This window comes from Dysidea avara, chromosome 10, assembly GCF_963678975.1.
Source record: "Dysidea avara chromosome 10, odDysAvar1.4, whole genome shotgun sequence".
Lineage (NCBI taxonomy): Eukaryota > Metazoa > Porifera > Demospongiae > Dictyoceratida > Dysideidae > Dysidea > Dysidea avara.
The window spans coordinates 17,508,590-17,536,136 of record NC_089281.1 but is presented as its reverse complement, the minus strand read 5'-3'; the positions used below and the strand labels follow the sequence as shown (position 1 = coordinate 17,536,136).

Below are 27,547 nucleotides of genomic sequence, written 5' to 3'. Positions count from 1 at the left end.
CAAGCACATACATCAAAGGAAGGAGTTTTAGTTTAAGTAAACGAAATTTGTAATCTAAAGTGTAATCATTTAGAATATATTTAGAGGCTCGCCTTTGTACTCTCTCAAGTATAGTAGTGTCTTTTATTAGATGTGGATTCCATAATAATATTGTGAACAATAAGTAAGTTGTGAGCGGACAAGTGCTAAATATAGAGATCTTCTAGCTTCCACTGGCCCAGATCCACCAAATGTTCGTCTCAAGAGTGCCAGTGATCTATATGCCTTGAAGCAGATCATGTTGTAGTGATTATTCCAGGATAGATCACTTGACATTTGTATTCCAAGATCTCAATGTTCACTTAGATGTTGCAATATATTCGACTCTATGTGGTATGATGTTAACACACATTTTGAAATTCCAAAATAGAGTTCATTAGTAATACTCCAGTTGTAGAAGGAGTCCAAATCCTTCTGTAAAAACACACTGTCTGATAGTTGAGATATGATTTTCAATAGCTTTGTGTCATCTGCAAACAGAAAAGGTTTTGAGGAAGTAACCTCTGATGGCAAATCGTTCACATAGATTAAAAATAATAGAGGGCCAAGGATACTTCCTTGTGGAACCCCGGACAACACTGGTAAAGTGTCAGATAACATGTTGGTGATACGTAGCTACACAGTGTCTACGATTGGTCAAGTAATTTTTGAACCGTTGCCATAAACTTCCACTGATACCTATTTTCCACAATTTAGAAAGTAGCTAGTTGGCTATGTTGAACCATGTCAAAAGCCTTTCGAAAGTTAAGGTATATAACATCGATTTGGCGACCAAGTGAAATTGCTTCGTAGATGTAGTTGAGGAATAATAGGAGCTGTTGAGTTGTGGATCTACCCTGAATAAAGCCAAATTGAACTGTGTTCACTTGTTCAGTGATCAGTAGAAGTTGGATTGTCTCTCACATGTTGGGCTTCATAAATAAAGTGAGCATGTAGATATAAGTAGGACAGGTATATCAAGTGGTTGTTTAAACTTCCTGTGCATGAGTGTACGTGACTGAGAACCATAAAGCAAAGTTCATCGTAATTATGACATAATTAGAGATAGTATAATCCGACTACCAAAATACGTAATTTTATTAACGTTACTAAGGATACAACTTGACCACAGGGCGCTTATAAATAGTGGTGAAGTCGCAGGTGAGAGCATAATATTATCTATGGTGAGAGAATTCTTGATACCCTCTGCATTTTCAAATATCTAAGTGGAATGGCGATTAGAGCGACTTTACCAACTAATTTTCGACTGTATTTTGCTATCAGGCCGTCAAGCCGATCACCAACTCAGGTACTGTAGGCGTAGCCTGAAAATATGTGATAACTATTAACTATGTAATACTGCAGGCTGCTAGGTTGTTTAGCTCTAGTCTTGGATTGTCTAGAGAAGCGCCTCATTTCCGGAGGAGCGAAATATCTCATCCTCTAGCCGAACACATGGGCTTTGGAAAGACTAGCTACACCTTACCCCATCCCATATGGTAAATCATAGTATTTCATGTAGCTACACACCAGCGTGCAGGCTAAGAAACTCATTTCCCACTTGACTCTTAAGACATGCACGCTTTAAAAATTAAAACAACAATGCCGGGTTTTACACTTTCACTTCAATTTCCCACTATGCTATCATTTTATGGATCCGCCTAAACCTAAATATTTGGGATCTAACTGACCAGTTATGTAGCTAACTATTAATAAACTTGTAAATATGGATTTCTTTTCAGTGCACCAACTAGCTACAACTATTTGTGTTTCAAATCTGCAGGTCGAAAGAAGAACTTGAGAGTGTGGAAATCACACATGAAGAGCCAAAGACCAAAGTTGATAAGGTATTTAACTAGTAACAGCCTGTTTTGTTGTAATGTTGGATTTTACAGCTAGCATTATATGCTGTGAAAAGTTTACGAGTAATGTTTGATGTTTTCTCTGGCTATTCATTTGGCAAAGTGTTTGGCACACTGGATGAATCAAAATGGCTAAGGTAAGTCCATATGGAATGGTGACCTGTCATGGCCACCTGTCTAACTGCGAGCCATAGAAATTTACAGAGCATGGTAATTTACCTGTGTTTTTTTTTGTTTTTTTTAAAGCAACCATCCATCTATATAAGGCAGGTCAGTATAGTGGCAAACACGCTTGGTCTTTTTATGAAAGCTGTAGCTGGGGTGGAGGATCTATGGAGGGTAACTGACAGTTGGGCCAAGTACATAATTATATTTTATTCCTGGTGTAAAAATCTGTACAGGAACTATGCAGGAAGTGATTTCATAAATTTTATGCCAGTGTGTAAAACAGTTACTCTGCAAAGTATCGTTGTGCAAATTATTTCTAACACCGTACATGGGAATAAAGTTTGCTTGACAATTTGAAGGATAGTTAGCTAGCTATCGAGTATTAGTGTTATTGGCTATATTTTTCATTGTTTGATCACCTCAATGATGGTAACATCCTAATGGTATATAATGCTGCACACATGTAGACTGCTGTTGTTTGTATTGGCCCTGTTTAGGAGGATAATATTTCTGGAGACGGTGGCAGGAGTCCCTGGGATGGTTGCTGCCATGACAAGACACCTCCAGTCATTACGGAAACTGAGAAGGGACCACGGGTGGATCCACACTTTGTTAGGTACAGAAAGTAAAACGTGATAATGTGGACATTTCAAAATAAGCAGAAGATAATATCTATTTAAACTGACCTGGATAATTAGGACGCTTTTCTAAGGTGTCCACAACACACAGATTTCACTGCACACTCAGTTCACCAACTAATAAATATTGTATGTAATTCACTAAATATAATATTCTCAATTGGCAGAGGAAGCCGAGAATGAAAGAATGCATCTTCTTACTGCATTGGATTTGAAGAACCCCAGTTTCCTGTTTAGAAGTTGTGTTATAATATCTCAAGGTTGGTGTACATGTGTAATTGTTGCATCATCTGGATGTTGGATCATCCAAGATTGGATCATCCAAGATTGCATCATTAATTATTCATCTATTATGATGTAAAATATTTTATTCAGGAATGTTCTTGACTGCATTCTGGACTTCATACATGATTAGTCCAAGATTTTGTCATAGGTTTGTCGGCTACTTGGAAGAAGAGGCGGTGAGGACTTACACTCACTGCTTAGAAGTGAGCAAGTCTTGTAATTTGTTTGAGATTTTATTGGTTACAGTTAAAGCTACAAATTAGGTCCTAGAACTGAAATGTTGGTATAGTACTGTATTGTAAGGATCGTGGCATTTTTCCCCAAAACTGTCACCCAAAACCAACTCTCATGTCTTCTTCATAACCGCTTGGCGTGAAATATTAATTTTTTCGAATTTTGTGCTAACTGACTGACGAACTGACTGCCTAATGCCTCCAGTTAAACATATCTTAACTATGTATGGATAAGGCTACAATTTTTTTTACTGTTTGACATTGCTTCAGCCCTTTTTGCCAACCATGCACAGCTATAGATTATAGCATAATGATCAAGATACTTTCAGTGGCAGATTTTTGTGACATGAAGACACACAGACACTACACAGAGTCTTATAGAAAATATTCTCATTCTATAGACCACATTAGAGATGAAATGGCTAATTGATTTTAATATCTGGATATCCTAAAATCTTTCCAGATATCATAAGGATAGTGACATCATCACTCAGTGGAAAACTATTCATACATTTCCTCATAAACAATCTTATGTTGTTTTGCTCACAATTTGTACCACATCCACTTTGTGAATCTCAACAGGCACAGCATGTGGTATCAACACAATTAGCTACATAAAATAGAATCACAACAACTACAGTTTCAGTATTCTGTGAATCTTCGGAGGAGGAATTACAAATCTTTGAAAAGTATTTCAAAATAGAATCACAACAACTACAGTTTCAGTATTCTATGAATCTTCGGAGGAGGAATTACAAATCTTTGAAAAGTATTTCATCTACCAGGGATCTGGTTGGTTATGATTTGCAAACTCTACTTATTCCATGGCTAATACTATCGATTAACAACCTAAAGTGGTAGTTACTTGAAGGACCATACCAAACACATTCCTTTGCTTGGGTTATAAGACTCGTGTAATATGGTAATCAAGTGGCAGTACAATTGTATGGCATAGTTTCAATCGCCTGTCATCCATCTTTAACTACACCCACTTGTTTGATCATACTTAGCACAAGATGTCACCTTTTTTGTAGCATTTTTGCTTAATTTTCAGAAATGTTTGAAGCATTTACGTAGTTTTACTACTGTACTGCTGGATGAGCTGGAACAGAAGGAATCAATCATCCCATAATTTAGCTTTAAAATATTTTCTTTTGAGACTTTTGAATTTTAGATGAATAGTCAAGGATACTTCACTTCTCCAAGAGTCTTTTGTTAGCTCTATGAACAATACATTAGAAATAAGGTTGTATAGTTGTCACATAGATGCGATGATAGCCAATAGTTTTCACCTTTAGTGCTGCTAAACTGTACAGAACCACGCTTGGGAGGTTTGGACATTTTTGTTCACTGGAGAAAGAGCTATCAAACTATGCATGTAGTGTAGCAAATAGGAAATTGCAGGGATGCATTTTTGACCATAACTTGCACTATATGCCATATAGAGGGAAACTTTGGCGGGGGGAAATGTTGGCGAATTAGGCGATTCACTACAAATTCGCCAGCTACAGATTGAGCTTGAATTCGCCAAAGTTTATTTCGCCAAATGTGATTTAGCTTGCTATTCGCCAAAGTTTACCCACACCAAAGTTTCCCTCTATATGGTAGCCTAAGAAACCAATTTTTATACATATAAAGGGCACCCACCATGGAATGTATACAGTTCCAACAACACCAGCTAGCTGAGACCATCTCACCAACAGGGAAGAAGAAACCACACACTTTCCTGTACAGGAAAGTATAAAAAGCAATGAAGGTCATTTACACCTGTAGCTATATGTACTATTTGATATTTAATCCCTACTTCAGTCATGGTTATATTATTGACACAGGCTGTATATCACATTAAATATCAGTAGCTGGAAGTGTAGATGATCTCCCTTGTTTCCTTTCTTTTATTTCTATGATCCCTACTCTAACATAAAAATTTCTCATTACATTTGTTGCCATATATTAGGACTGGGAGATAATTAAAATAAAAAGATTAGATTCCTAAATCACCTATTGTAAACAAGATAGCAAAATTAATTTGCTTATATCTCGATAAAACGACAATTTTTATCTCAATAAACAATATTATCTCAATAATGATGTGGCAGTGTAGGACTGTTTTATAAACACAATTCTAGTAGGAGTGTTAAGCCAGAAATTTTATCACTTCCCTAACTAGTTTAAGTTTTCCATCCTACTATGGTTGATTTACTAATAGATTGCAAAGATTTACTATTATCTTGATAAAATCTTACAATTCAAATGCCTTGTACCAATTCTTCATTCAGCACCATTACCATCGTCCCATATCATACTGGGATCGACTTCTCTCCTATGTAGTTTATTTGCCATGTGTACACAGAAATAATAAACAAACTGCCTACCAACATACAATGAGTTTGCTATGCTCTTGTGTGCGATGAATCAACACAGCTTATGTTGGGACCTGGGGTCACTATGAGATGTTTTTATTAATGTGGTCATGATACCTTAGCTATGTTTATTTATGTTTGGGAGAGTCTACTGTAATTTGCTTTTTTCATTCTAAAATAATTTCGTATGCAAAAACTTGTATGAAAATTTCTTACATAAGATCAAACTACTCTAATAGAGCAGTCATGCATGCAAATCATATGAAAATACTTTTACACAAAATTTTTTATCACAGATTTAATCATTTTAAAAACTAAAGTGAGTTACAGTACTTGACTACTGCAGTTGGTTTTATTGATGAAGTACCACTATAACAAAGTGGTTCTGTAATAATAGAGGTGGATACCTTAAACAATCAGCTATACTCCGCTAACCCATTACACATATTATTGGCCATAGTGTATTGATGATGGATCACTGAAGATGTGGAGTAATATGGAAGCCCCACCCATTGCAAAAAAGTACTGGCATTTGGAGGTGAATTAGTGTATTGTGGTTTTGTACTGTAGTCTGTCTGTCCATGTAGTTTGTATGTGAGGTTACCTATTGTGTATTGTCTTGAGTTCCAGATGTAGAATAAGGGTTAGCAATTTACATGTTACTCGACTGTGCAGTATCTACCCAATATCCACATAAATTGTACTGTATGAGTAATTAATTTTATGGAAATACAGTCCATTTCTGTACCATACTCAGATAGTGTGACCTATCACTACTATTGAGGCTTGTGTGAAAGCAAGAGCCCAAGTTTTAAGTGCTTATTGTCTAAGTCTATGCTAACTAAAGCCAGCTATGGTGAACATACTGATCAAGTTCCCCTGGGTTGACTTGCTTACATCATGACTTTTCTACAACAGGACGGAACAATGATGAGAGATGTGATACTAGTGATACGAGCAGACGAAGCCCATCACAGAATGGTCAACCACAAACTGAGCTCCATCAAACTAACGGATGACAACCCTTATAAACCAGGGCAAAAACAGTAACAGACACTGCAATTTCATTATTCACAGAACTGTACATAGCCGTTATAACGTATTTAACTACAAAGCTACATTTTGTAAATACACAATAATTCATACAATTCATTGATGTAAATATATACAAAGTCAAAGCACAAAGTGATATTGAGCACATTTTTCAACGATTTGAAAGCTTCTAGCTTTAAATACAATTTATACTGTACAAATAATATACTATACGATGTCAGAAGGTGGTATTCCAAATGTACAAAGTAGAAATTGATCATTACCAGTCTGAAAATGACAAATTGGTTGGTAATTTTTTAGGTTTCCACATAGAAGATGACGATGTTTCTGTATCATTGTGATTGTGGGAATGAGATTGGGGTAAAGGGTCAGTGGTTGCCTTTCTAGCAGGTTTCCACATTGTTCCAGATTCTACAGGTGTACTCACCACGGGTGAACTGATTTCACTACTGTCCGATTCTTTGCTCACTACACTGTTGTCCGTCTGTGTCACAAAGTGTCCGTCAGCTATCAACTGTTCTCTAATGTCTTGTGTACCATCAGCATCAAAAAACAATTCTACTGGTACACAGTGTTGATTGTGATCAGAGATTTCTACTATGCTACTTCTTAACTTGGCAAACACCTACAATAATATTTCATTTGATAAATATTTTGTGTTAAGTAATAAACTGTACCTTTTTGTTTCTAATTAAAGACCATAGTAACTGGTTGTCAAGTGGCCACCACTCTCTCTTATCGTGGGTTGATGCCACACCCCACAAGTAACATGGAATAACAGCAGGTGGCACTTCTTGCAATTGGCATGATGATGGTACAGAGTAGAGAGACGACATCTGCAGACTAGCCACTTCACCAATGTCAACATAACGCACTTCAACCTGACAGTGAAAAAATTATTACAAAAACAATGGTAACAGGGCCACCACTTTAAATAATGAGGTGGTCCTAGTAAAGTACACCTTAGTTATGTTTGGGACCTACAGTACATGACAATAGTCACTATATTTGAGGTAGTCTTATTAGTGAGGTCATGCTGAATTAGCTATGTTTGGGGTATGGTGATTATATATATGTAACTGGATCTGCAAAAACCCGACACTATCGTGCAAGACTAAATTTACAGTACAGTGGAACCCCAGTTATCCGGATGCCACTTATCTGGATTCTCGGTTAACTGAACCACGGAAATGACTGCTCTATTACAGTATTGAGTGTTCTATTAGGGTAGTTGAAAATACTGATATTTTCAAAAAAATTTTCTTCGTGCTATTTTAAGGTTATTTATACACAGTTCTAGAGATACGGACTTTTCAAACTTATGGACCACCTCTGGTCCAAAGGGGTTTGGATAACTGAGGTTCCACTATATAAAGCATTGAATACAATGGGTGAAATATTCGCATATTATTTTTTAAAAACCATAAATTATTTAAATTCTTTGTTCATAGTGAAGAAAGAGCCTAACTACAAAAACTTGGACATCATCTTATTCACCCACTCAAGAGGAGTTTGAAAATCTTTGTTTCATTGCAGTAGACCCAAGGATATGCAAGTTGTGGGTGTTTGTTTACATTACATTGAAACGATAGTACAATATGCGGTTGATTTTTCTGTACTTATTTTGCCTTTGTATGTAGTGAAGAAAGGTGATACAAGACAAAAACTTACCCAGTAATCAATTCCCCTATTCATAGCGAACATGGTGGTGCAAATTTCAACTCCATATGTTACTATGCTCCTAAGTTACAACCGTTTTAGTAAGCGCCTGTAATTTATTTTCCCTATACTTGCTGTACAAATTCAAGTTTTTCTGGGCTGTAACTCACAAAGTTATTTGCATATGAGGCTGAAACTCCACCAGAGCATACATTGACTAAGTAGATTATTTGAAAATTGTGCGATTGTGTTTGGTTTTCATAGATCCAGTCACATACAAGGTGGCTTTATGAATCTAGCGTAACCAGTACTCCCATCTCACACTTAAAGACACCAGCACACAAGTACCTGTTCAGAGCTCTGCAGCACACGATTAACAACCACCCTCTTCCACTTCACTTCACCCTTGTTCTTCTCCAGCTCTTGAGTGTTGATACAGTATACTGTACCCTCTTTTGGCTATGAGAAAAATCACAGATGTGTTGCTAACACCTAACTATCCATGTGCAGTAGCCAAGTAGGTAACATTGAGTGAATGTACAGTAGGCAAATTTGAAAATGATAAGTGAGCCATCATAATCCTCACACTGCTCACATACCAACATCCATGATTGTAGTTTCTTCACTTGGTCTTGCTGCATCTCGATGGATAATGAGAGCAACTGAAGATCACGCCCACTCAAGCTTGCATCTTTCAACCAGAGTAGCCCAGGTGACTCCACCTACAAAGAAAGCATTGAACTCTAACTGTGTATAGAGTGACCGCATGTGTTGTACTATGCGTGTGTGTTTGTGTGTTTACCTCAGACACAAACATCTCCCTCAGAGATCCACTGTCTGTTTCACCAATGTCCAATGCTGTCATGCCATTAGCAACACCACCATCACTACGGTGACTATTACCATGAACATGCCTAGGCAACAGTCCATCATCCCAAACATCATCATTATCATCATCACTGCCATCATTAGGGGAAGACTTTACTTGAGCTGTCCTCATTTTATTGAGTTGCTTAACTGGATGTTTAGTAGTTGGCCTTGCTGCTTCTTTCTTGTAAGATTTTGGTGCTTCCTTGTTTGCAGCAGGTGCACCAGGCTTCTGGTGTTTGCTTTTCGGTGGTTGTACTATCAATTTGATACCATCAGATGAAATGGGCATGTTATTTAGTGATTCTACGGCTTTCTTAGCCTCCTCCACTGTCCAGAACCTGACAAACCTGTAACAGTTCTAAGTGAAACTTGCCAACATGTTATCATTGATCTATATGGTCTCCATTAAAAATATTTTTTGACTAAAAACCTATAAGCATACTTACCATGTGTATAGATGGGTTCTTTTAAGGTGTAGTCATTTTAACCATAGCCTTTGCGCACTCTCTGAGTTTTGTCAAAAAAATGTATTACAACCTAACATTTTGGTTAGTTTTAGCATGCTATAGTGTTAGTCAGCTCTTAGTATGCCATTCTGGTTAAGCATGGAATTGCGTTAAAATAATTTTGTATTGGAAACCAGTATGCTTTTACGTCTAACCTAAATATCTCTCAAACGGCTGGCCTCATCTCGTAAAACTTCTGTGAAATGGAGTTATCTTAGGACTACACCTCCCATAAAAATTTCACAAAGAACCAATGAGCCATCATGGAGTTACACACAAAATCGCACATTGTGCCGATAATTGGTCAGTCAGGAAAGTACAATTGCCAATAATAGGTACCCCATGCCGATAATTGGCACACGATAGGTATTGCGATTTTCCTCATAACAAGACGTCACTCACCTGAGATAATTAAAATTTGGTGCACTAAGAGACGAAGGACTGCTCTGTTAAATGGTTCAAACCGTAAGTTCATACACCATTAAATTAAGGAATTACAATTGCGTGATGAAATGGTGTCGATAATTGGCAACTTGCGCTACTAGCTAGAATAAGCAAGAGTTCATAATATCAAGAGTTCATAATATAGTAGTGGGAGAGTGTCCTACTGTCAATATAAACACACTGTGTTAAGTTTCTCTTTGATTAAATCAATACCTCCACTTCTGATAGAGAACTGTTGATTAGTGTTAATTGGTGCTGATAAGGTCAAATCTTTATTCTTTGAACAGACTCAGGTGTAACTTAACACATGGGAATATTTCAGTTAGACACTCTCTCCCACTACTATATTATGAACTCTTGATAATATTTGTATGGAAGAGTGTCTAACTGCCAGTATGAACACACTGCTGCAAGTTCATATGTACACCTCTAGCTTGATTCTACTGCTGACAAAGAACTGTTGATAGGTGATGATTGGCATTGATAAGGTCAAGCCTTTCTCCCCCTTACAATATTATGAACTCTTGGTATAAGCAAGAGTTAATAATACTACAAGTACAAGGTACACGAAAAAATTTGGAATTTTCAACTAGAGTAGGGACGACAGTACATTGCTGAAACAAGTGCATAGGGGTAGTGAACAATACTAAAATACAGTTAAATAATAAGACGTGTTATATCCCTACTGTGCTTAAGATGCCATAATGGAAATGCACAGTAGGGATATAACACGTCTTATTATTTAACTGTATTTTAGTATTGTTCACTACCCCTATGCACTTGTTTCAGTACTTTTTATCAATGTACTGTCGTCCCTACTCTAGTTGAAAATTCCAAATTTTTTCGTGTACTTGTTTGTTAACTTTTTTTGTAAATAATTTTATTATAGCTGGTGACCCCACGCATACCGCATCTGAAAAGGCACCGCGTGCCCCAGCTATATCAATTATTGTGTGAAAAGTGAAGTTACCATTACACTTCGTTGTCAGCTATGTTCAACCCGTTACACAGCATTTTAATCAAGAACTTGTTGAAAGCATTTCGGGTCGATCTGAAAGCTTGTTTGGGTTTAGTTTTACCTCACCAATACTGCCTCATCGTTGTAAGGGAAAATTGAGGCTGATGTTTGGGTGATATTATTTTGTGGGCCAGCCTACTCCTTTGTGGTCCCTACTATACAGTTACTATCGTACTGTATGATAAGCCCTACTCTACCTTTTACACATTCGTTAGCTATAACTTTGTTAACAATGATGTTACCAAATAAGCTATGCTTTCTTTGTACCTGTCATAGGTTAGCTATACAGTACACATTGATCATTGTAGTGGGAATATGGTGGAACACAACAAGTAATTGTTGCACATAAGGACAATACTGCTGGAGCGACTGACAACTGACAAGGAATTGTAACAAAACATAATATGCAGGGTTTCTATGAGATTATGCACTTAATACATTATTATTCATGTATTGAATTAGAAGTTTTGTATATGCATTTTACACTTAATAGTGTTAACAGCTTTAGATAGTTATTTGACTATTCCAATCATGTATGTATATGGTTTTGCTGACTTGTGTAGACAATAGTAAGCACATGCAAGGATACATAAAGAAGTGTTAATGCTGTAATAGCGAAGAATGTGTTAGTCGCAAAGAAATGTGTTTAGAAACGCAAGCAGTTAAACCTAGCTGCTAAACAACAAACACACTAATACTAAACAAGATGTCTTACGCGTATATCTTGTCGACGACGTACGATAGATCCTGTATAAACCAAACGTCAAATCACAAACGTATTCTAAAAGTTTGGTGCGATAACACGTGTATTCACAATGATTATGGAAGCCCTATTGATATGGAAGCCCTACTGCTGAGCAATGGCCACGATAAAGAAGGATCAAAGGAAAATCAGTAAGCAATAGCACATACACTGTAGGATATTTAAAATACTAAAAGTTTCATCTCCATGAAATTCGAAGCATTTCCGCCAAAGAAGTAAGGCTGTAGCTGTAGCCAATTTTCCGCTACGCTTGACAGGCAGGCAGTGAGGCAGTAGAAAATTCGCAAAAAAAATTTTTTTTTAATTTCGTAGCACCTAATCGAAAATGCTTCTGGTCGTTCTGAAGGCATGTTTGGGCTTGGTTATACCTGACCAATACTGTCAAGTGGCCGTGAAGGGTTTGCAAAGATGATTTTGGCTTGATTTATCTTCGTAGACCACGCCCACATCTTCGTCGTCCCTACCATACAGTACTATCGTACTGTATAAGAAAAAATTGGGAATTTTAAATTAGATTAGGGACAATGTATAATGCTGCAATAAAAATTACTGAAACAAGCTGGATCGGAGTAGTACGTAATGTCCAAATACTGTAAAACAATAAGAAGTGAGTATCCCTACTTTGCATTGAGTGTACAGTAGGGATACTCACTTCTTAATGTTTTACAGTATTTGGACATTACGTACTACTCCGATCCAGCTTGTTTCAGTACTTTTTATTGCAGCATTATACATTGTCCCTAATCTAATATAAAATTCCCAATTTTTTCTTATACTTGTTTGTGAAGTTTTTTTGCAAGCTCATGACCACTAAATATCTGCTGAGTTACTCACAGCACTATTATACTAGATTATGACTCATATAATAACAACTAATAAGTGGGCGTGGCTCTACATAAGCCTGCAGACAATAATGGACGTGGATTCGTGCATATCTACATGGGCATGGCTACCATGTCTACAGACAGTAATTTACGTAAGTGGGCGTGGATTCGTGCATACCTACACACTGATGAATGGACGTGGCTACCATGTCTACAGACTGTAATTTACGTATGTGGGCGTGGCTCACGAAAGAAGCAGAGCTACGCCATGACGTGTGGTAACACATCCACATTTAATTTAGCACATAGGGTCAGACCCGAATAATCTGTAAAGCAGGACCTGGATGACCCGACTCAGTTTAACATTGTTACTAATTAAACTATATTTATTGACTTACACATTGCTATATAGCTCACCGTGAGTTGCTCTCTCTGATCGATATCAACAGCGAGTCTGACGTACGCGTGTGTTTTTGGTACAACCGGTGACCACGAGTATTCGAATAGTTTGATGCAATATACACTGGTATGGAAGCCGTACTGTAGTCTATTAACACTCTGCGGTAGAACCTTGACTGATGGCCATGGTAAAGAAGGATAAAAGGTAAGACAATAGCGCAAGCATTGTATGTTTATCAATATACCAAAGGTTTTTTCTTAAGCGATCTAGAAACGTTTCTGCGAAAGAATTAGGGCTGTAGCTGTAGCCAGTTTTCCGCTACGCTTGACTGAAGGCGTCAGGCAGGTAGGCAGGCAGTAGAAAATTCCATTGACTAAATTAAAAAAAAATTCTGTAGCAACTCGACGGAAACGTTTCGGGTCGATCTGAAGACACTTTTGGGCTTGGTTTTACCCAACCAATACTGTCATGTCATTGTGAGGAAAAATCGCGGCAGGTTTTTGGGTTATATTATATCATGGATCGCCCCCACACCTTCGATGTCCCTAATATACAGTACTATCATACTGTATGATTAACTCTTGGTAGAAGTACATATAGTATACCCATCACGTAAGGTGAAGAGATGATATCTTGACCAACAATATAACAACAGTATGTGAAATGGAAAGATACATACACAAGGGACACGCCCTAAAAAAGAAAGCTGTCTACATTGACAGGTAGAAAAAAAAAGTAATTTTACACTGACACGGCTGCATGTTCCCTTCCACAAAGCACGACATTTTGTATAGTAGCTGCCTGCTAGGCCACAGAGAAAATTAGCTTAAACTTACTACATGATTTAGGGGCGATTATTCTTTTTGCACGCTTTGTTATAAAACACAAATGCATACTTCGATTACCTTGAAATTTGGTATAGATTAAGAACACATAAAGGTGAATTCAAGCACTAAGTTTGCAAGGCATCTGATAAGCGTCCACGGTGTTACAAACGCTTATATTTACATTTAAAAAAATATCAGCTTCTGTCACAACTACTGTACAGGGTAAATCAGTAATTTGTTGTAAACACAGGCTAACCATTGTAGCAGTGCCTTTAGATGGTTAGAAAAATAAAGAAGTAACAGCTACAGAGTTAAACCAAAACAACTGTACTCTAATAGAACAGTCACTGAGGGATAAAAAGTGTACCAACAACTTCCATACTGAGCATCCAAGATTCCAAATCCACTAATCCACTGCTACCAAGAGTACATAATATTTATATGGGGTATCCCTCTTGCTGCTACCATGGCTGTTTACCTCACTTAATTTCTACTTTATAACTAACTAAAATCTACTCAATAGACCAGTACAATAAATAGCTACTAAAAGGAAACAAAAAGAGAGAGTAAAAGTTCATAATTTCTACCAATGGAAAATCTAGATTGCTCAACATTCCTAGGTGTATTCTATTAAAATTCCTCAAACATGTGCACTTATTACCATAAAGTAAAAATAAATAAAAAACAATGTACATTTATAACTTCTGTATAATAATCATTATTGTGTCTGTAGAGTGGGTAAATAAACCTTGGGGCCATAAACAGAAATGAAATCCACACAAAACGGTAAGGCCTTCAATAGCTGGGTTACATTAATACACACCCTTTTTACAGCTTGGCAGTTTTTTGTCTGGATACCACTCAACCCAAGACTTCAGTCAGTATATCTAATCACACTTAGAAATGCCCAGAACATCATTACACAGGTAAAAGATTTTCTTATGGAACCCTAACTCCATTTTTATCATATATCATAGCTTAATAGCCTATAATATACACACGTGGCTGTGCCACTAGAATGACTGCTTTATTAGAGTGTCTCAATCTCATTTATCTCAGAGAGGATGAAATGTATACCAAATTTAAAGAACTAGGAGCTCAAGAAGGGACAAAATCACTTAATTACTACTACTACAACAACTTTCAGAAGCCTTTCAAGATTGAATATACAACTGTCTGATTAACAATAATGAATTACTATTCGTTTCAGCCTTACCTTAGCCTTGAGTACACCTTAGATCAAGGGGCATGTGTGTGTGTGCATAGCTAATAGTAATAAAATACCGCTACGGTATGGTGACCATGTTCTAATAATTTAAGGATGTGACTGCTGTTCTCCGATTGCTCTAAAGATGATTCAGTAGTAATCGGATAGTTGTATAAGTACAGCTACATCCCTCTTACAGTAGCTAAGAGCTTAAAGTGTGGCATCTAAGTATGTTCTTCTAAACAAAGTGTCAATATGGGAAGAAAAAAAATGAAAATAAAAAGCAAAGTGGATTGCAGTACGTGCATGCCACAAGTGAGTTTGATATCATGGCATAAAATGGTGGCTGCATGCTGCTTAGTTTAGCCTCCAGCCTTGCAACTGTGGTCAGGCAGGCAGATGGGATTCAGAGATTTTTTATTTTAGGAATAATTTTGTGACTAAAACGCTTGCTTTTTGTTGCATTGACATTTCAATGGTTTTTTTCATTAGTATATTATATGCAGCTACAGTGTATTTCAGAAAATAATACCTACAAAATGCTATTAGTAGTATTCAGTACATACCCCGACCGATTGTTTGACATCACTGCAACATCAACCACATCACCAAATGGGGAGAACATCTTCTTCAAATTGGGCTTCTGTGGAAACAAGAAATATTAGACAATAATCATTACTTTGTGAGATGTATGAACTGTGGAAAACTGCTACATAACGGACACCATAATCAATGGCAAAGACTTTACAAAAATCTAATGAAACTCCACTATTTCAGGGGACCATGTTAAATGTCCGTATTAGGGAAATATCAGGATCTAATGTGGGACCATGGATTTGGGGCATAAAATAAATCAATACTTCACAAAGTGTTAAGTGTCATAACAAAGAAATGAGACTGAGTAGTTATGAGTGTTGGTCATACATGCACATGCCCAACACAAAATTTTTAAAAATACTACAAAATTTAAAGTGACATTCTTTGTGCATAGAATCATATGAAAATTTTAGTGCCCAACTTTTGAACTGCTGCAAAGATCACATAACTTCACAACTACAAAAGTTTGGACCCATGCACACATCATCAACCAACATCTTAACACAGAGGAGGTTGGTCAAATGTTACATGATATCAAACCTCCTTGTAATAGTACGTACGTACATTCCAGAAGTTCTTGACAGGCTTGTCCTTGGTCTGTGTGACATACAATGAAAATCTTCCATAGCGGTCCAACTCGTATACCCCACTATCTCCCTGGGCTACTGTTGTCAGTTTGTCTTCTACTAGCAAAGGAACATCACTCACAAAGTCATTATTTGAATTTCTTCCACAGTTGCCGTGTTCTGTTCTTACTGGTGTACTGGTAAACGTTATCGAGTCGTCTTGGTTACAATGCGCGTAACTGTTACCTCCACTATTCTGCGCAACTGGCACGAGGTAAAATTGATTTTCTTCGTCACAGAACCTGAATTCTACTGTGGATTCCATGGAGACCAGCATATCCCTGGCAGAAATAAACCCGTGCTCTTTCCACGGGAATTGTGTTTTTGTCATTCGATGGTAGTCACTAACAAATCGGGCTAATGGAATACCTCCGTCCTCGGAAGCCACCACCGCGCGGGTGAGCTTTTCTACCCGCGAATATGTCCCTGCAAATAAACATGTATGTGATTAGGTCTTAGTTTACTAGCTCACCTGTTTGCGCCATGTGAGCATATTCTAAATAACGCACACCGTTGATCCATTCTAATAATTTCGTACGGTGAGCGTAGTAGGTCTTCAGCTGAATAAAAATTTATAGACAGCCAGTAAGCAGGTGTGTGCTATATAATATCATGGCAGAAAGTATCATAGTTAAAGTGGGATCGCGTTCAAGCGAGCTAGCAATGATTCAGACGAAGAGCGTTGTAGCAGCTTTGGAGAAGGCAAATCCTTCAGTTAAATTTGAAATCATCACGATGGATACTATCGGAGACAAGGTGCAAGACAGAGCCTTGCAGAAGATAGGGCAAACCAACTTGTTCACAAAGGAGCTTGAGAAAGCCTTAGCTATTGGTGAAGTAGATCTTCTAGTGCATTCCCTAAAAGATGTCCCCACTACATTACCAGATGGAATGATTCTTGCTGCTATCTGTAAACGAGAAGATCCAAGTGATGCGGTAGTTCTGCATCCGAAATGGCATGGTAAGAGCCTTGAAAGTCTACCACAAGGCAGTGTAATTGGAACAAGTTCACTGCGACGGATTGCCCTAATGAGATCGATACGACCCGGATTTGAGTTTCAAACAGTGCGTGGTAATCTGAACACAAGATTAAAGAAACTTGATGAGAGTGATCAATATGATGCCCTTCTATTGGCCACAGCCGGACTACAAAGACTAGGCTGGGATGACCGAATATCTCAACGTCTGGACAACTCAGTTTTCATGTACGCAGTTGGACAAGGTGCCCTAACCATAGAGACTCGATCAAATGATCCACGAATTATATCCTTGATTAAACCTCTGAATGATAAACCAACCCTACTAATGTGTAGTGCAGAAAGAGCATGTTTGCTAAACCTTGGTGGAGGATGTAGTGTACCAGTTGGCATCAACTCGTCCTACAATTCAACTACTGCTGTTGTTAGTGTAGAGTGTGTGGTATGTAGTTTGGATGGTGGCAAAAGAGTGTACCATTTGATTGAGAAACCTGTTGCTAACTTGCCGGGCTTGTCGTTGGAGGAGTGCCACAGCATTGGGGAAACCATGGGCAATGAATTAGGTATGGAGCTTCTGCACAAAGGAGCCAAAGCAATTTTGGCTGATATCAAAGAAGTCACAAACTGAACTCCTGGATCTAATGTTTAAATCTCTGGTATTTTTGTTCTATAGGATTTACTTAATTCACTTGCCATGCTGGTAGTTGTACATAATATTAGATTGCAGTTTTAAATACAAAGTATCATAATGCCATAAGGTATCACCTCACAATAGCAAGAGTAAATAGCTATATAGTGATGGTATATTCAGAATATGCTGTAAGAATGAAACGTTGGATCTAAGAACAGTGTTATTTTCCTGCATAGAATTCTTAAACATTCTGAATGGTACACTCATGCAGTGGTGATTCTAGATCTGACCACAGGGGGACCAAGTATGACCATTGTTGTATGGTTACAATATAAAGTAGAATTTTAGGGGGGTCTGATCTGTGGGTGAAACCTTCAGAAGCTGTAGCAATTTGAAGGCTTGAAAGCAGCCTAAAATTGATGAAATAAAAATATAACAATGCCTATTTACTGCAACTTTTCCAAAACTTATTTGGGGAGGACATTTTATTATTAGAGCTTTACAGTGATAAGCACTGAAGGTCTGACAGCAACATGTGCAGCAGCTGCAGCCTTATACCTAACCTAACAACGATTACAAGGGCTCCCCCCATCACCCCTTAGAATCACCTATGCTTTCATGGGTACCATAGGTTTGGGAAAATTGTCCTTAAGTACCAATATCATGAAGATGTGTACCAAGTTGTGTCTATGGTTATGTGTATCATTGCCATATGCATGCTTTTTCCTTTTCAGAGGTGGTCTCTCTGGCTGCTACAACAGGTTTTACTGTAGACTTTTCCAAAAGAATACCATTACCTCCAGAGGTATATACTTGACTAGTTTGCTTTACCATAGTCTTTCCCAGTCCAAACATCAAACATGGTACAGTAGTGAACAAGTAGCTGTATAGTCATATATAAATATTTGATGCAATGAAATCCCCAGTGTGGGTGGGGTAGCATATGAGCTTGACGATAGATTAAGACTATAAATACAAGATATATAGCTACCAGCACAAAAGAAAATAAAATGTCACTACATGCATAAAACTGAAGTTTCAATCATTCTTGGTCAAAATAGCAATTTGGGTAGGCAGATTTATAACTGGCTCCTATGGAACTTTCTTAGTTGAAGGATGAGAAACTGCTTATGGCCTTGCATATACTTGCAGATAATTTTAGTTTTTATCTGCTTTACCAGTTAGGCACTGGACGGCAAACACTGGAGGCAAAGCTTCATGAGACATGAAAGTCACTTTTTTTCTACGTTAACTGCAACAGCTAGTGTTAAAAATCTATGTTGGGAACTGCTGGATGGAGGCAGATTTGCAATGCTCAATGTGATAAGCAAACTTGCACAATGCATTATTATACAACTAGGTTCCCCTCCTAGACAGGAAAGCACTTCAGTGCCACCTGTAAAAAGATGTGTTGGTTTACAGAAATGCTCTGTGCTGATTGCCAGCCAGATTTCATTGTTTGGTTATAAAATGTTTTAATACAATTTAGTACACATCATGCTGCTTGTGCTGCGTTATATAATATATTGCATAACCAACAAAAAACAAACAACAGTTTATCAAAACTTGTCAAGTCGGATATGATGGAGTGTGGACACAAATTAATAATAAAAGTCTATAAGTACTGGGCTTAGCTACAGAGTTGCAAAAAATGTATGTAGACTGCTTTGGAGCTGTGCCCAGTGAAATTAGTAGAAGCAAACTTTCTGTGGCATAAGAGTAACCTTTCCATTCGGTGCCCTAGCATTTACATCAATGAGTGGTAATCGCATCGGTACTCTGGTTCTGAAGTTGTATGTGTTTAATCCCCTATCACCATTCTTCTTTGTCTAAAGAAAACAAAAACAGATTACATGCTTGTAAACGCTTGTAAACAAATAACACAGCAGTACTTGAATGCATTCTTGATCTTTCTCTTCTACTTCAAACTCATGTTCATTCCAGCCGATAAAGTTGAATGGTGGCCAAGCTTTGTCACAATTGTACTTGATGGTTTGGTATGCTCGACTGCTGAGGGTGGAAATAGACCAGAATTGAGAAGCAGTCATTTCATAATCAATTTGTGGGAACTCTGTACATTCCATTAGACTCTTAGTCTGGCGCTCTTTATCACATTTAATTTGCTACAAAGAGAGAAATGCTTAACATAAAAGTATAATATGGTTTTCTTACAATTTCAGATTGTGTAGGTTCAATGCAAGTTGTTCCATCATCTTCACAGCAAACTTTTACTGCATCATGTAAACTGCCACCATTGGGATCAATGTAGTAATTACATTTGTCTTCTTCCACTATATCTACAAACAAATCATTAGTTAGAATACAAATTATGTAACTGACATTATTTTATTACCTTGAGTTTTATTGGGGAAGTTCAGGAATATGTCCCGGCAAGTTGGGCATGGATTGTTTTGACTTCCATCACATGGCTGAGAGGGTGGGATGATTACTTGCAATGGTGTATCATCTACTGGTTCATCATGCTGTTTCTGTGCTGCATAGGTGGCACAGCCAGTGCAGACTCCAGGTGGGCCCTACAATACATCACACATGTAAAACCAGAGGCATCAAGCATTTTTTTTTTTTACTGGAGGTCCATCTCTTCCACGAGGTCCAGGATGTCCTTGGTCACCCTTAACTCCATCCCTTCCACGGATACCTTCTCTACCTTGGGGTCCAACTGGGCCCGGTAGTCCAGCATCTCCACGTACACCTTCTCTGCCTGGTGGTCCCTATGACAATAATATGAACAATTTCTCATTGCATGATACAAACACAATTCTCTCACAGTTGGGCCTGGTGGTCCGGGTGGTCCAGTTGGTCCTTGGTCTCCTGGAAGACCCTGTTCACCTCGGCTACCTTTAGGCCCAGAAGAGCCTCTGAAACCTCTATCTCCCTAATGTGATTTAGTAGTAAGATTAGATTAAATTATGAACTTGACATCTGTACCTTGGCTCCTAAATCACCCCGGTCACCCTGCGCTCCTTGAGTACCAGTGTTCCCTGTGTCTCCTTTGTCACCTTTCTCTCCTTCACCACCACTCTGTCCAGAAGTGCCTGGCGACCCTGCTTCACCACGTTCTCCACGTCCGCCAGGTGGTCCAGTGGGTCCCTGCAGAGTTACAAAAAATAATTCAGGTTTAACCAGTGTAGACTGTCTTACAGGTAGACCAGGTGTTCCAGGTGGACCAGATTGTCCGGTTGGGCCAGGTGCTCCCTACATGTAACAACAACTACCAATCAAGACAACATAAAATAGTTAACTGACAGGTTCTCCAGCTGGTCCTCTGACTCCATCTGAACCGTCTTTACCATTTACACCCTAAAGAACAAATAGTGGTTATATTAACTATACACATAAACAAAAAGTATCACATACATCTGCTCCTTGAGGGCCAGATGATCCTTGAGGGCCAGTCACACCACGAGGTCCCTTAAAAATATCACTTGGGATAGCAAAACAAGCACACGGCCACATAAAGACGTTGATACCTGTGCACCTGGTGGTCCAGCTGGGCCAGTTCCACCATCGTCTCCAGGAGTACCAGGTTCACCTTGTCCGCCAGTTGGTCCAGGAGCACCAGGGTCACCAGGTAAGCCCTACAAACACACATTGTTCTGTCCTTCATCAGTGCATAACTTACAGGAAGACCGTCATTGCCATTTGGTCCTGGGGGACCACGATCACCATCTTGACCATCTCTTCCTGCAGGACCTGATCCTCCTGGATTACCACGGATTCCTTGTGGTCCAGACGGACCAGGTGGCCCAATTGTTCCAGTTGCACCTTGAGGTCCTTCAATACCTTGTTCTCCTGGTGGTCCAGCTGGGCCAGGGAACCCAATTTGGCCACGGGGTCCCTAACACACACACACACACACACATACACAAGTGATACAATAATGTAGAAATTGTACGTACCGTTTGGCCGTCTGGACCTCGTAATCCCTGAGCGCCATCACTACCAGAATCACCTTTTGCACCAGAAGTTCCGATGTCTCCCCGTTGTCCTTTTGGTCCTGGTGGGCCCTACAAATGCTGCCTCTTGCAACAGTTAACATGCACATAGTTCTTACTTGTTGACCCTGTTCTCCTTTTTCTCCTGGTACTCCTTCACCGCCATCCTGTCCAGCAATTCCGCTATCACCAGATTCTCCTTTCTCTCCCCTACTTCCTTGGGGACCTGCAACACCTTGGGGGCCAACTAAACCAGCAGGACCGGGTTGGCCGGGTGCACCCTGTGTGGCATAGATTCTCTCCTAGTAACCAGATCAACCAGGGTTAACTTACAGCAGGGCCAGGTGGTCCGTCTGGTCCTTGAGGTCCATCATTACCATCATTACCCTGAACACAAGACAACAAGCATAAAGAAGCCACATATTGAATTCTGTAATAAATAACCACTGCCCTGATCGAATAACCTAAATTTTTATAGATGTGAATATCTCGAGTGATTTAACATAAAAAAAAATTTTTCCCCATCAGGCCCAGAAGGAGAACTAAAAATATCCTATGTATCTCATGACCTGTATATACTATCCTTTTAAAACTTGAACTCGGGTTGATAGGGCCAACAAACCATCATGGAATTTGTCTACTGTTGATATACCTGAGAACCAGGGGGTCCAGTGGCTCCTGTAGGGCCAGCATTTCCTCGTGGTCCTTGGGTTCCATCTTGTCCAGGAGCTCCACTTGGTCCTGGAGGGCCTTGTTCTCCCTGATTAATAGAAAGGTTTCACATACTTTGATGGATGTAAATTTAACTTACTCTTGGACCTCTTGGTCCAGCAGAACCAAGTGGGCCCTGCAAACCAGGTGCACCCTACAGGAAGTTATGAAATATTTGATCAATGTACATTGCAAATTACAGAACATGGTATGAATAGACTGACAACCATTAAAACTTACTGCTGCTCCGGGTATTCCAGCAGGACCCTCCGGTCCAACCTCACCATCTTTACCATCAGCTCCATCTCTTCCAGGCTCGCCACGTTCTCCTGGGTCACCAGTTGCTCCCTAACAAACCCACTCCACTATAACACACCTGATATTAATAATGACTCACAATATTTCCTGGTGCGCCTGGTGCTCCTCCAGGTCCTTGATCTCCTGATGGTCCTTGAGGACCGGTTGATCCCTGAGCGCCAATTGGACCAGTAGGTCCAGGGTCTCCACGGCTACCTTGTGACCCAGGAGGTCCTGATGGACCCTAAAATAAAGCAAGTGTTATCTCCACCATTTTTCTCTCAGACTGAGGAAGGAGGGCAGTTAGTGTCTGTTGCGATGCATGCTATATAATATGCTGTTTGAATGATTTGTTTACAGGAAGAATGAAGTAATTCTGTGATAAGCAACACAGAAAAATGTTCTTATCCACTTTTTAAGGGTAAGTCTGTTAGAGCAACCATTTTCAGTGTGAAAACCAGTTTTATACACTGGACATGGAATTTGTTGTGCACTGCCAGCAGTTTACCACACACCTTTCAGCTGCTAAACAGGGTTCTATGCCATCTATTCTGACATGTACCCCAAAACAATTGCTGGCTAGCATATAAGGACGATTCATCAGAAATTTTATAATTGATAAAATAGTAAGGTGCCTGTAAAGTAGAGAAGCTTACTTAAAGATTTATATATTTACTTCCTGACAATGACACCACGGGGGCCTGAGATTTGTCACAGTTTGTATATGGGTAGGTACATGCACATGCAATCTTACATAATTTGTATAGCTAGTAACAAGCTTTCAAACATGCTTGGAATGTTTCTATAGCTGCAGCTACATAGGCATAAAGCTTTTGCTATAAGACAGCCAGATTTCTGAAATGATGCTCCACAAATGCTGCGAACACTCCAACAGTCATGTCAGTATTAAGTGAAGTGACATTTTATGTTGACTATGTCCAACTGTCTTTAGTACTTTAACACACTATATTGCTCTCTAGCACTGGGAAAGTGTACATAGCTTGCCCCATGATGAAGATGTACACATCATGTTATACTTACTGGTGAGCCTCGAGGGCCATCTTGTCCTGGAGGGCCTTGTAGTCCCCGTTCTCCATCACTACCAGACTGTCCTATAGTACCACTTTCTCCTTGAACTCCTTGAGTTCCAGGGACTCCTTGAGCTCCACGTTCTCCTTTTTCTCCTTGTTCACCACGTGCTCCAGGTTCTCCTACAACTCCTTGAGGGCCGGGACCGCCACCAAGTCCTCGCTGTCCTGCTACACCAGGTTGTCCAGCAGCACCATCTCTTCCTGGGGCTCCAGTTTGGCCATCAACTCCAGGAACACCATTTGATCCAGGGTTTCCTGGTGGTCCAGTTGGGCCTTGCTTGCCTTCTTGTCCCTGTGGCCCAGTGTTTCCCTAAAGGAAACAGAAGCTAGTGTCAATATTTCTTTCTTGTGCAAGACACAACTTACTCTAAGCCCAGTGGCTCCTCTTGGTCCAGCTTCACCTGGTGGGCCAGCATCTCCTTGTGCTCCTGGTCTGCCATTAACTCCATTGAAGCCTCGTTCACCAGGCAAGCCCTACAGCAAGCATTGTTAAACAGACTAGCTAAAGTAGGGTATTACAGGTGTTAATGCCAATATGTACTGTGTACATGTACTAGCATGCATTCAGTTAAATTCCCAATGACCAGGGTTTTACTGTGTCTATAATTTATCACAAATCCTATGAGCATGAAACAAATTCCGTGAACTCAGCTCTCCGTGAAAATAAAATCTGTTGAAAATTATCTCCTGTCATTGGCAAGGAGCTTACTTGCATTATAAAAAAGTGGGGAATGTGTGCTGCGTGACAGCTGAACAGTAGTGGGGCGCTTACTGCATGCCCTTCTCAAGGATATGCAGGTTCATAGTGGCACAATACCAGGCAAGAAGGCACAAAAACACGTGAGGTAAAATAAGCGTGGATTTAATTACTGTGGCTAGCCACTATTCGCGAAGATAAAGTCTTCACAGTATAAACCCGCAATACGGTAAGTGAAAAATGACCATTTGTTTAAAATTTTGAAAGAATCTGTACATTTAAAAATGAGTCGAGTCTACACACTACACACTCAAAGCAGTTTTGACCAGATATGCATCTCCACAACTATAAAAATTTCCTTGCTAACTAACATACCCTTGGTCCTTGTGGGCCAACTTGTCCTTGCTCTCCTTTGTCACCATCTCTGCCATCTGTTCCAGTTTTTCCATCACGACCAGCTGGTCCAGGTGCTCCAGCTGGACCCAACGGTCCAGGGTCTCCTTGTCTTCCTGGAGGTCCTGGTTGTCCTTCAGCTCCAGGTGCTCCCACTGGGCCAGGTGAGCCAGTAGGTCCAGAAGGACCAGCTGGGCCCTGTGGTCCTGTTGCTCCAGTAAAGCCAATCCCTCCTGGAAGTCCCTACAATCACCAGTAAAACCAGAACAAATGGAGGATGATGATATTACCCTATCTCCTGTGCTTCCTTTTGGTCCTTGAGGTCCGGGTTGTCCAGCTGGTCCATCACCTCCAGATTGTCCAAGAGTTCCTGGTAATCCTTGTGGTCCCTCAGGTCCAGCTCGTCCTACTTCTCCTTTACTGCCAGCTTCTCCCTTGCCACCTGGTCTTCCTGGAAGGCCAGGGGTACCATCCTTGCCAGTACCACCTGGTGGACCAATGGGACCTCTGGTACCATCTGTGCCATCTTGACCCTGGTGATATATTGATGCTCAATTAAATGTTTACCCTTATTTCCGTACGTACAGATAAACCGGGTGGTCCTGAGAGACCCCGTTCTCCTCTTTGTCCTAGTGCTCCCTATCATAAGCCGCTAACACAAATTAACAGCAAATAACAATACTAACTGGTAATCCTGGAGCTCCTTGTAAGCCTGGCTCTCCTTGTGGGCCCTTGTCTCCAGGTGCACCATTTTTACCGGCATCACCAGTTCTTCCACGATCTCCTTGAGGACCCTTGATACCAATGGGTCCAGGTGCACCAGTTGGTCCTGCAGGACCCTGCAAAACCACCACATGTAAACTCAAACAGCATGTTGCATTGTCCCACTTACAATAGATCCTTGGGGTCCGGGTAAACCGTTCTTGCCACCAGCACCATCTCTGCCCTAGATGATTGCAGATACCATAAAAGCAAAAACAGACCTAGTCAAGTATGCCTACATCTTCACCAGCTAATCCTTGTTGTCCAGGTGGCCCAGGTTGTCCAGTCTGGCCAGCAGGGCCTCTGTCACCTGGGGGACCTTGTCTGCCTTCTGCACCACGTGGACCCTAACAAGAAATAATAGTAAACGCTTGCATACCTCCTGAGGATAAGCTGTGTATATAATATGCAGTAGTGAAATTTTTGCATCATGTTTTTCATAGATACAACCTTAAATGTCTACGATACCAATGCACACACATGCCTAAATAACAAGTGACACAAAAAACAAACAAACATCCAGCTACACTGACAGATGTTTCAACACATTCAACTTACAACTGGTCCAGGGGGTCCTGGAGGTCCATTTTGTCCAGGTGGGCCCTGTAATGCAGGGATTATAATAAGTGTGGTAGTATAATGTTTGTAATGATACTCACTTGATCTCCAGGTGGACCGACTGCACCGCCACCGCCTGCCTTTGTACCCTGTTTACCCAGTAACTCAGCGTCATATCACAAATACTTTATTGACTTACATCTCCTCCTGTGCATCCAGTACATTCACCCTACACAGGGATATACGACATGACATACAATTAAATTTATGCAACATGTCTTACTGGCTCGCCAGCTTCTCCTTTTTGTCCTTTTTCCCCTACTACTGGGCTTGGGTCAGGGGTTGGTTGTACTACCGCTGTATTCTGCATAGTGAAAATAAAGATAAAAATGTATCACACAAACTCAAGTTTCATGGCTTACCCACAGTAAAGATCAGGATGGTTAAATTGGAGCAATAATAAATATTGGAGCAATGAGATAAAATAAACGCGCATGCGCACACTACAGCATAAATAACTTACTTTGTGCTGCGCATAACGACACAACTGTAGACAATACTAATAATGAGATGAACTGCATGTTTCCGTCCTGAAACAAACAAATACACACACAAACGTGTACATACAATATATACAACTTGTCAAGTGCGTGTGTCTGTTTGGACAAAATAATGCCCCTAGCTAGCAGCCATGTGTGTGCAGTAGGGGGTGCACATGAATCACACATATTACACGTACCTTTGAGAGAGGTGACAGCTTATACTTACAGCTAACCAATTGCTACCTATTCTCCGAGGCTGACAACTTAGAGCCAAGCTGCTTGCCGTCGGAGTTCTATCTAATTATTTGTCGGAGCTGAGATTTGGCAACAAAATGGCAGCCTCCTTGCTTATTCAACAAACACCTCTGTGCCAGGCCTTCACACAAAGGAACAATGGGAATTGTGGTTTTAGCTGGATGCACACAAAAGCCTACTGCCAATGGACTTTTGTTATAGACCGCAAATACGCACTCCATATGTTATCATAGTGCGGTATCTGAGGGATTTTAAACATTCTTGAGGTTACCATTGCCCTCTAATAGTGTATTGGTTTTGCTCCTTTGTTCGCTAC

General features: G+C 39.8%; 4 protein-coding genes across 4 annotated transcripts; 2 read left to right on the top strand and 2 right to left on the bottom strand.

The window, feature by feature from the left end:
* The first annotated feature begins 1,149 nt into the window (after nt 1–1,149).
* Nucleotides 1,150–6,756, top strand: LOC136269091 (uncharacterized). Its single transcript, XM_066064552.1, has 9 exons — nt 1,150–1,327; nt 1,384–1,517; nt 1,802–1,865; nt 1,914–2,017; nt 2,546–2,664; nt 2,854–2,946; nt 3,062–3,174; nt 6,028–6,105; nt 6,486–6,756. The coding sequence occupies exons 1-9, from the start codon at nt 1,250–1,252 to the stop codon at nt 6,615–6,617; spliced, it is 915 nt and encodes a 304-aa protein (XP_065920624.1). The 5' UTR covers nt 1,150–1,249; the 3' UTR covers nt 6,618–6,756.
* LOC136269086 (uncharacterized) lies at nt 6,511–16,878 on the bottom strand. Its single transcript, XM_066064547.1, has 8 exons — nt 16,834–16,878; nt 16,300–16,787; nt 15,705–15,781; nt 9,082–9,496; nt 8,879–9,001; nt 8,628–8,738; nt 7,298–7,501; nt 6,511–7,245 (listed from the first exon to the last, which is right to left on the bottom strand). Exons 1-8 carry the CDS (start codon nt 16,844–16,846, stop codon nt 6,880–6,882), a joined length of 1,797 nt encoding a protein of 598 aa, XP_065920619.1. The 5' UTR covers nt 16,847–16,878; the 3' UTR covers nt 6,511–6,879.
* LOC136269090 (porphobilinogen deaminase-like) lies at nt 16,868–18,102 on the top strand. Its single transcript, XM_066064550.1, has one exon. The coding sequence runs from the start codon at nt 16,974–16,976 to the stop codon at nt 17,964–17,966; it is 993 nt and encodes a 330-aa protein (XP_065920622.1). The 5' UTR covers nt 16,868–16,973; the 3' UTR covers nt 17,967–18,102.
* A 1,407-nt stretch (nt 18,103–19,509) lies between these two features.
* LOC136269144 (collagen alpha-1(I) chain-like) lies at nt 19,510–27,380 on the bottom strand. The gene is made up of 33 exons (XM_066064622.1): nt 27,174–27,380; nt 26,958–27,024; nt 26,718–26,791; nt 26,634–26,663; nt 26,536–26,583; nt 26,435–26,479; nt 26,116–26,223; nt 26,007–26,060; nt 25,801–25,953; nt 25,700–25,753; nt 25,405–25,647; nt 25,097–25,357; nt 24,391–24,498; nt 23,975–24,334; nt 23,034–23,177; nt 22,877–22,984; nt 22,737–22,790; nt 22,578–22,685; nt 22,259–22,312; nt 22,045–22,206; nt 21,890–21,997; nt 21,613–21,828; nt 21,461–21,568; nt 21,348–21,401; nt 21,237–21,290; nt 21,132–21,185; nt 20,919–21,080; nt 20,758–20,865; nt 20,558–20,701; nt 20,323–20,503; nt 20,142–20,266; nt 19,862–20,092; nt 19,510–19,798 (listed from the first exon to the last, which is right to left on the bottom strand). The coding sequence occupies exons 2-33, from the start codon at nt 27,013–27,015 to the stop codon at nt 19,658–19,660; spliced, it is 3,912 nt and encodes a 1,303-aa protein (XP_065920694.1). The 5' UTR covers nt 27,016–27,024; nt 27,174–27,380; the 3' UTR covers nt 19,510–19,657.
* Between the last annotated feature and the right edge of the window lie 167 nt (nt 27,381–27,547).

What these genes read in the sequence shown, in the direction of transcription:
- LOC136269091 (XM_066064552.1), top strand. Translation starts at nt 1,250, where the DNA reads ATGGCGATTAGAGCGACTTTACCAACTAATTTTCGACTGTATTTTGCT. An exon ending in CAAAGACCAAAGTTGATAAG is followed by an intron (nt 1,866 to 1,913) that starts GTATTTAACTAG and finishes TGGATTTTACAG; the next exon opens with CTAGCATTATATGCTGTGAA. An exon ending in AAAAGTACTGGCATTTGGAG is followed by an intron (nt 6,106 to 6,485) that starts GTGAATTAGTGT and finishes TTTCTACAACAG; the next exon opens with GACGGAACAATGATGAGAGA.
- LOC136269086 (XM_066064547.1), bottom strand. An exon ending in ATGTCAAACAATCGGTCGGG is followed by an intron (nt 9,497 to 15,704) that starts GTATGTACTGAA and finishes GAACTGTTACAG; the next exon opens with GTTTGTCAGGTTCTGGACAG. An exon ending in CTTTAATTAGAAACAAAAAG is followed by an intron (nt 7,246 to 7,297) that starts GTACAGTTTATT and finishes ATATTATTGTAG; the next exon opens with GTGTTTGCCAAGTTAAGAAG.
- LOC136269090 (XM_066064550.1), top strand. Translation starts at nt 16,974, where the DNA reads ATGGCAGAAAGTATCATAGTTAAAGTGGGATCGCGTTCAAGCGAGCTA.
- LOC136269144 (XM_066064622.1), bottom strand. Translation starts at nt 27,015, where the DNA reads ATGCAGTTCATCTCATTATTAGTATTGTCTACAGTTGTGTCGTTATGC. An exon ending in GTCGTTATGCGCAGCACAAA is followed by an intron (nt 26,792 to 26,957) that starts GTAAGTTATTTA and finishes TGCAGAATACAG; the next exon opens with CGGTAGTACAACCAACCCCT. An exon ending in GGGGTGATTTAGGAGCCAAG is followed by an intron (nt 20,866 to 20,918) that starts GTACAGATGTCA and finishes AAATCACATTAG; the next exon opens with GGAGATAGAGGTTTCAGAGG.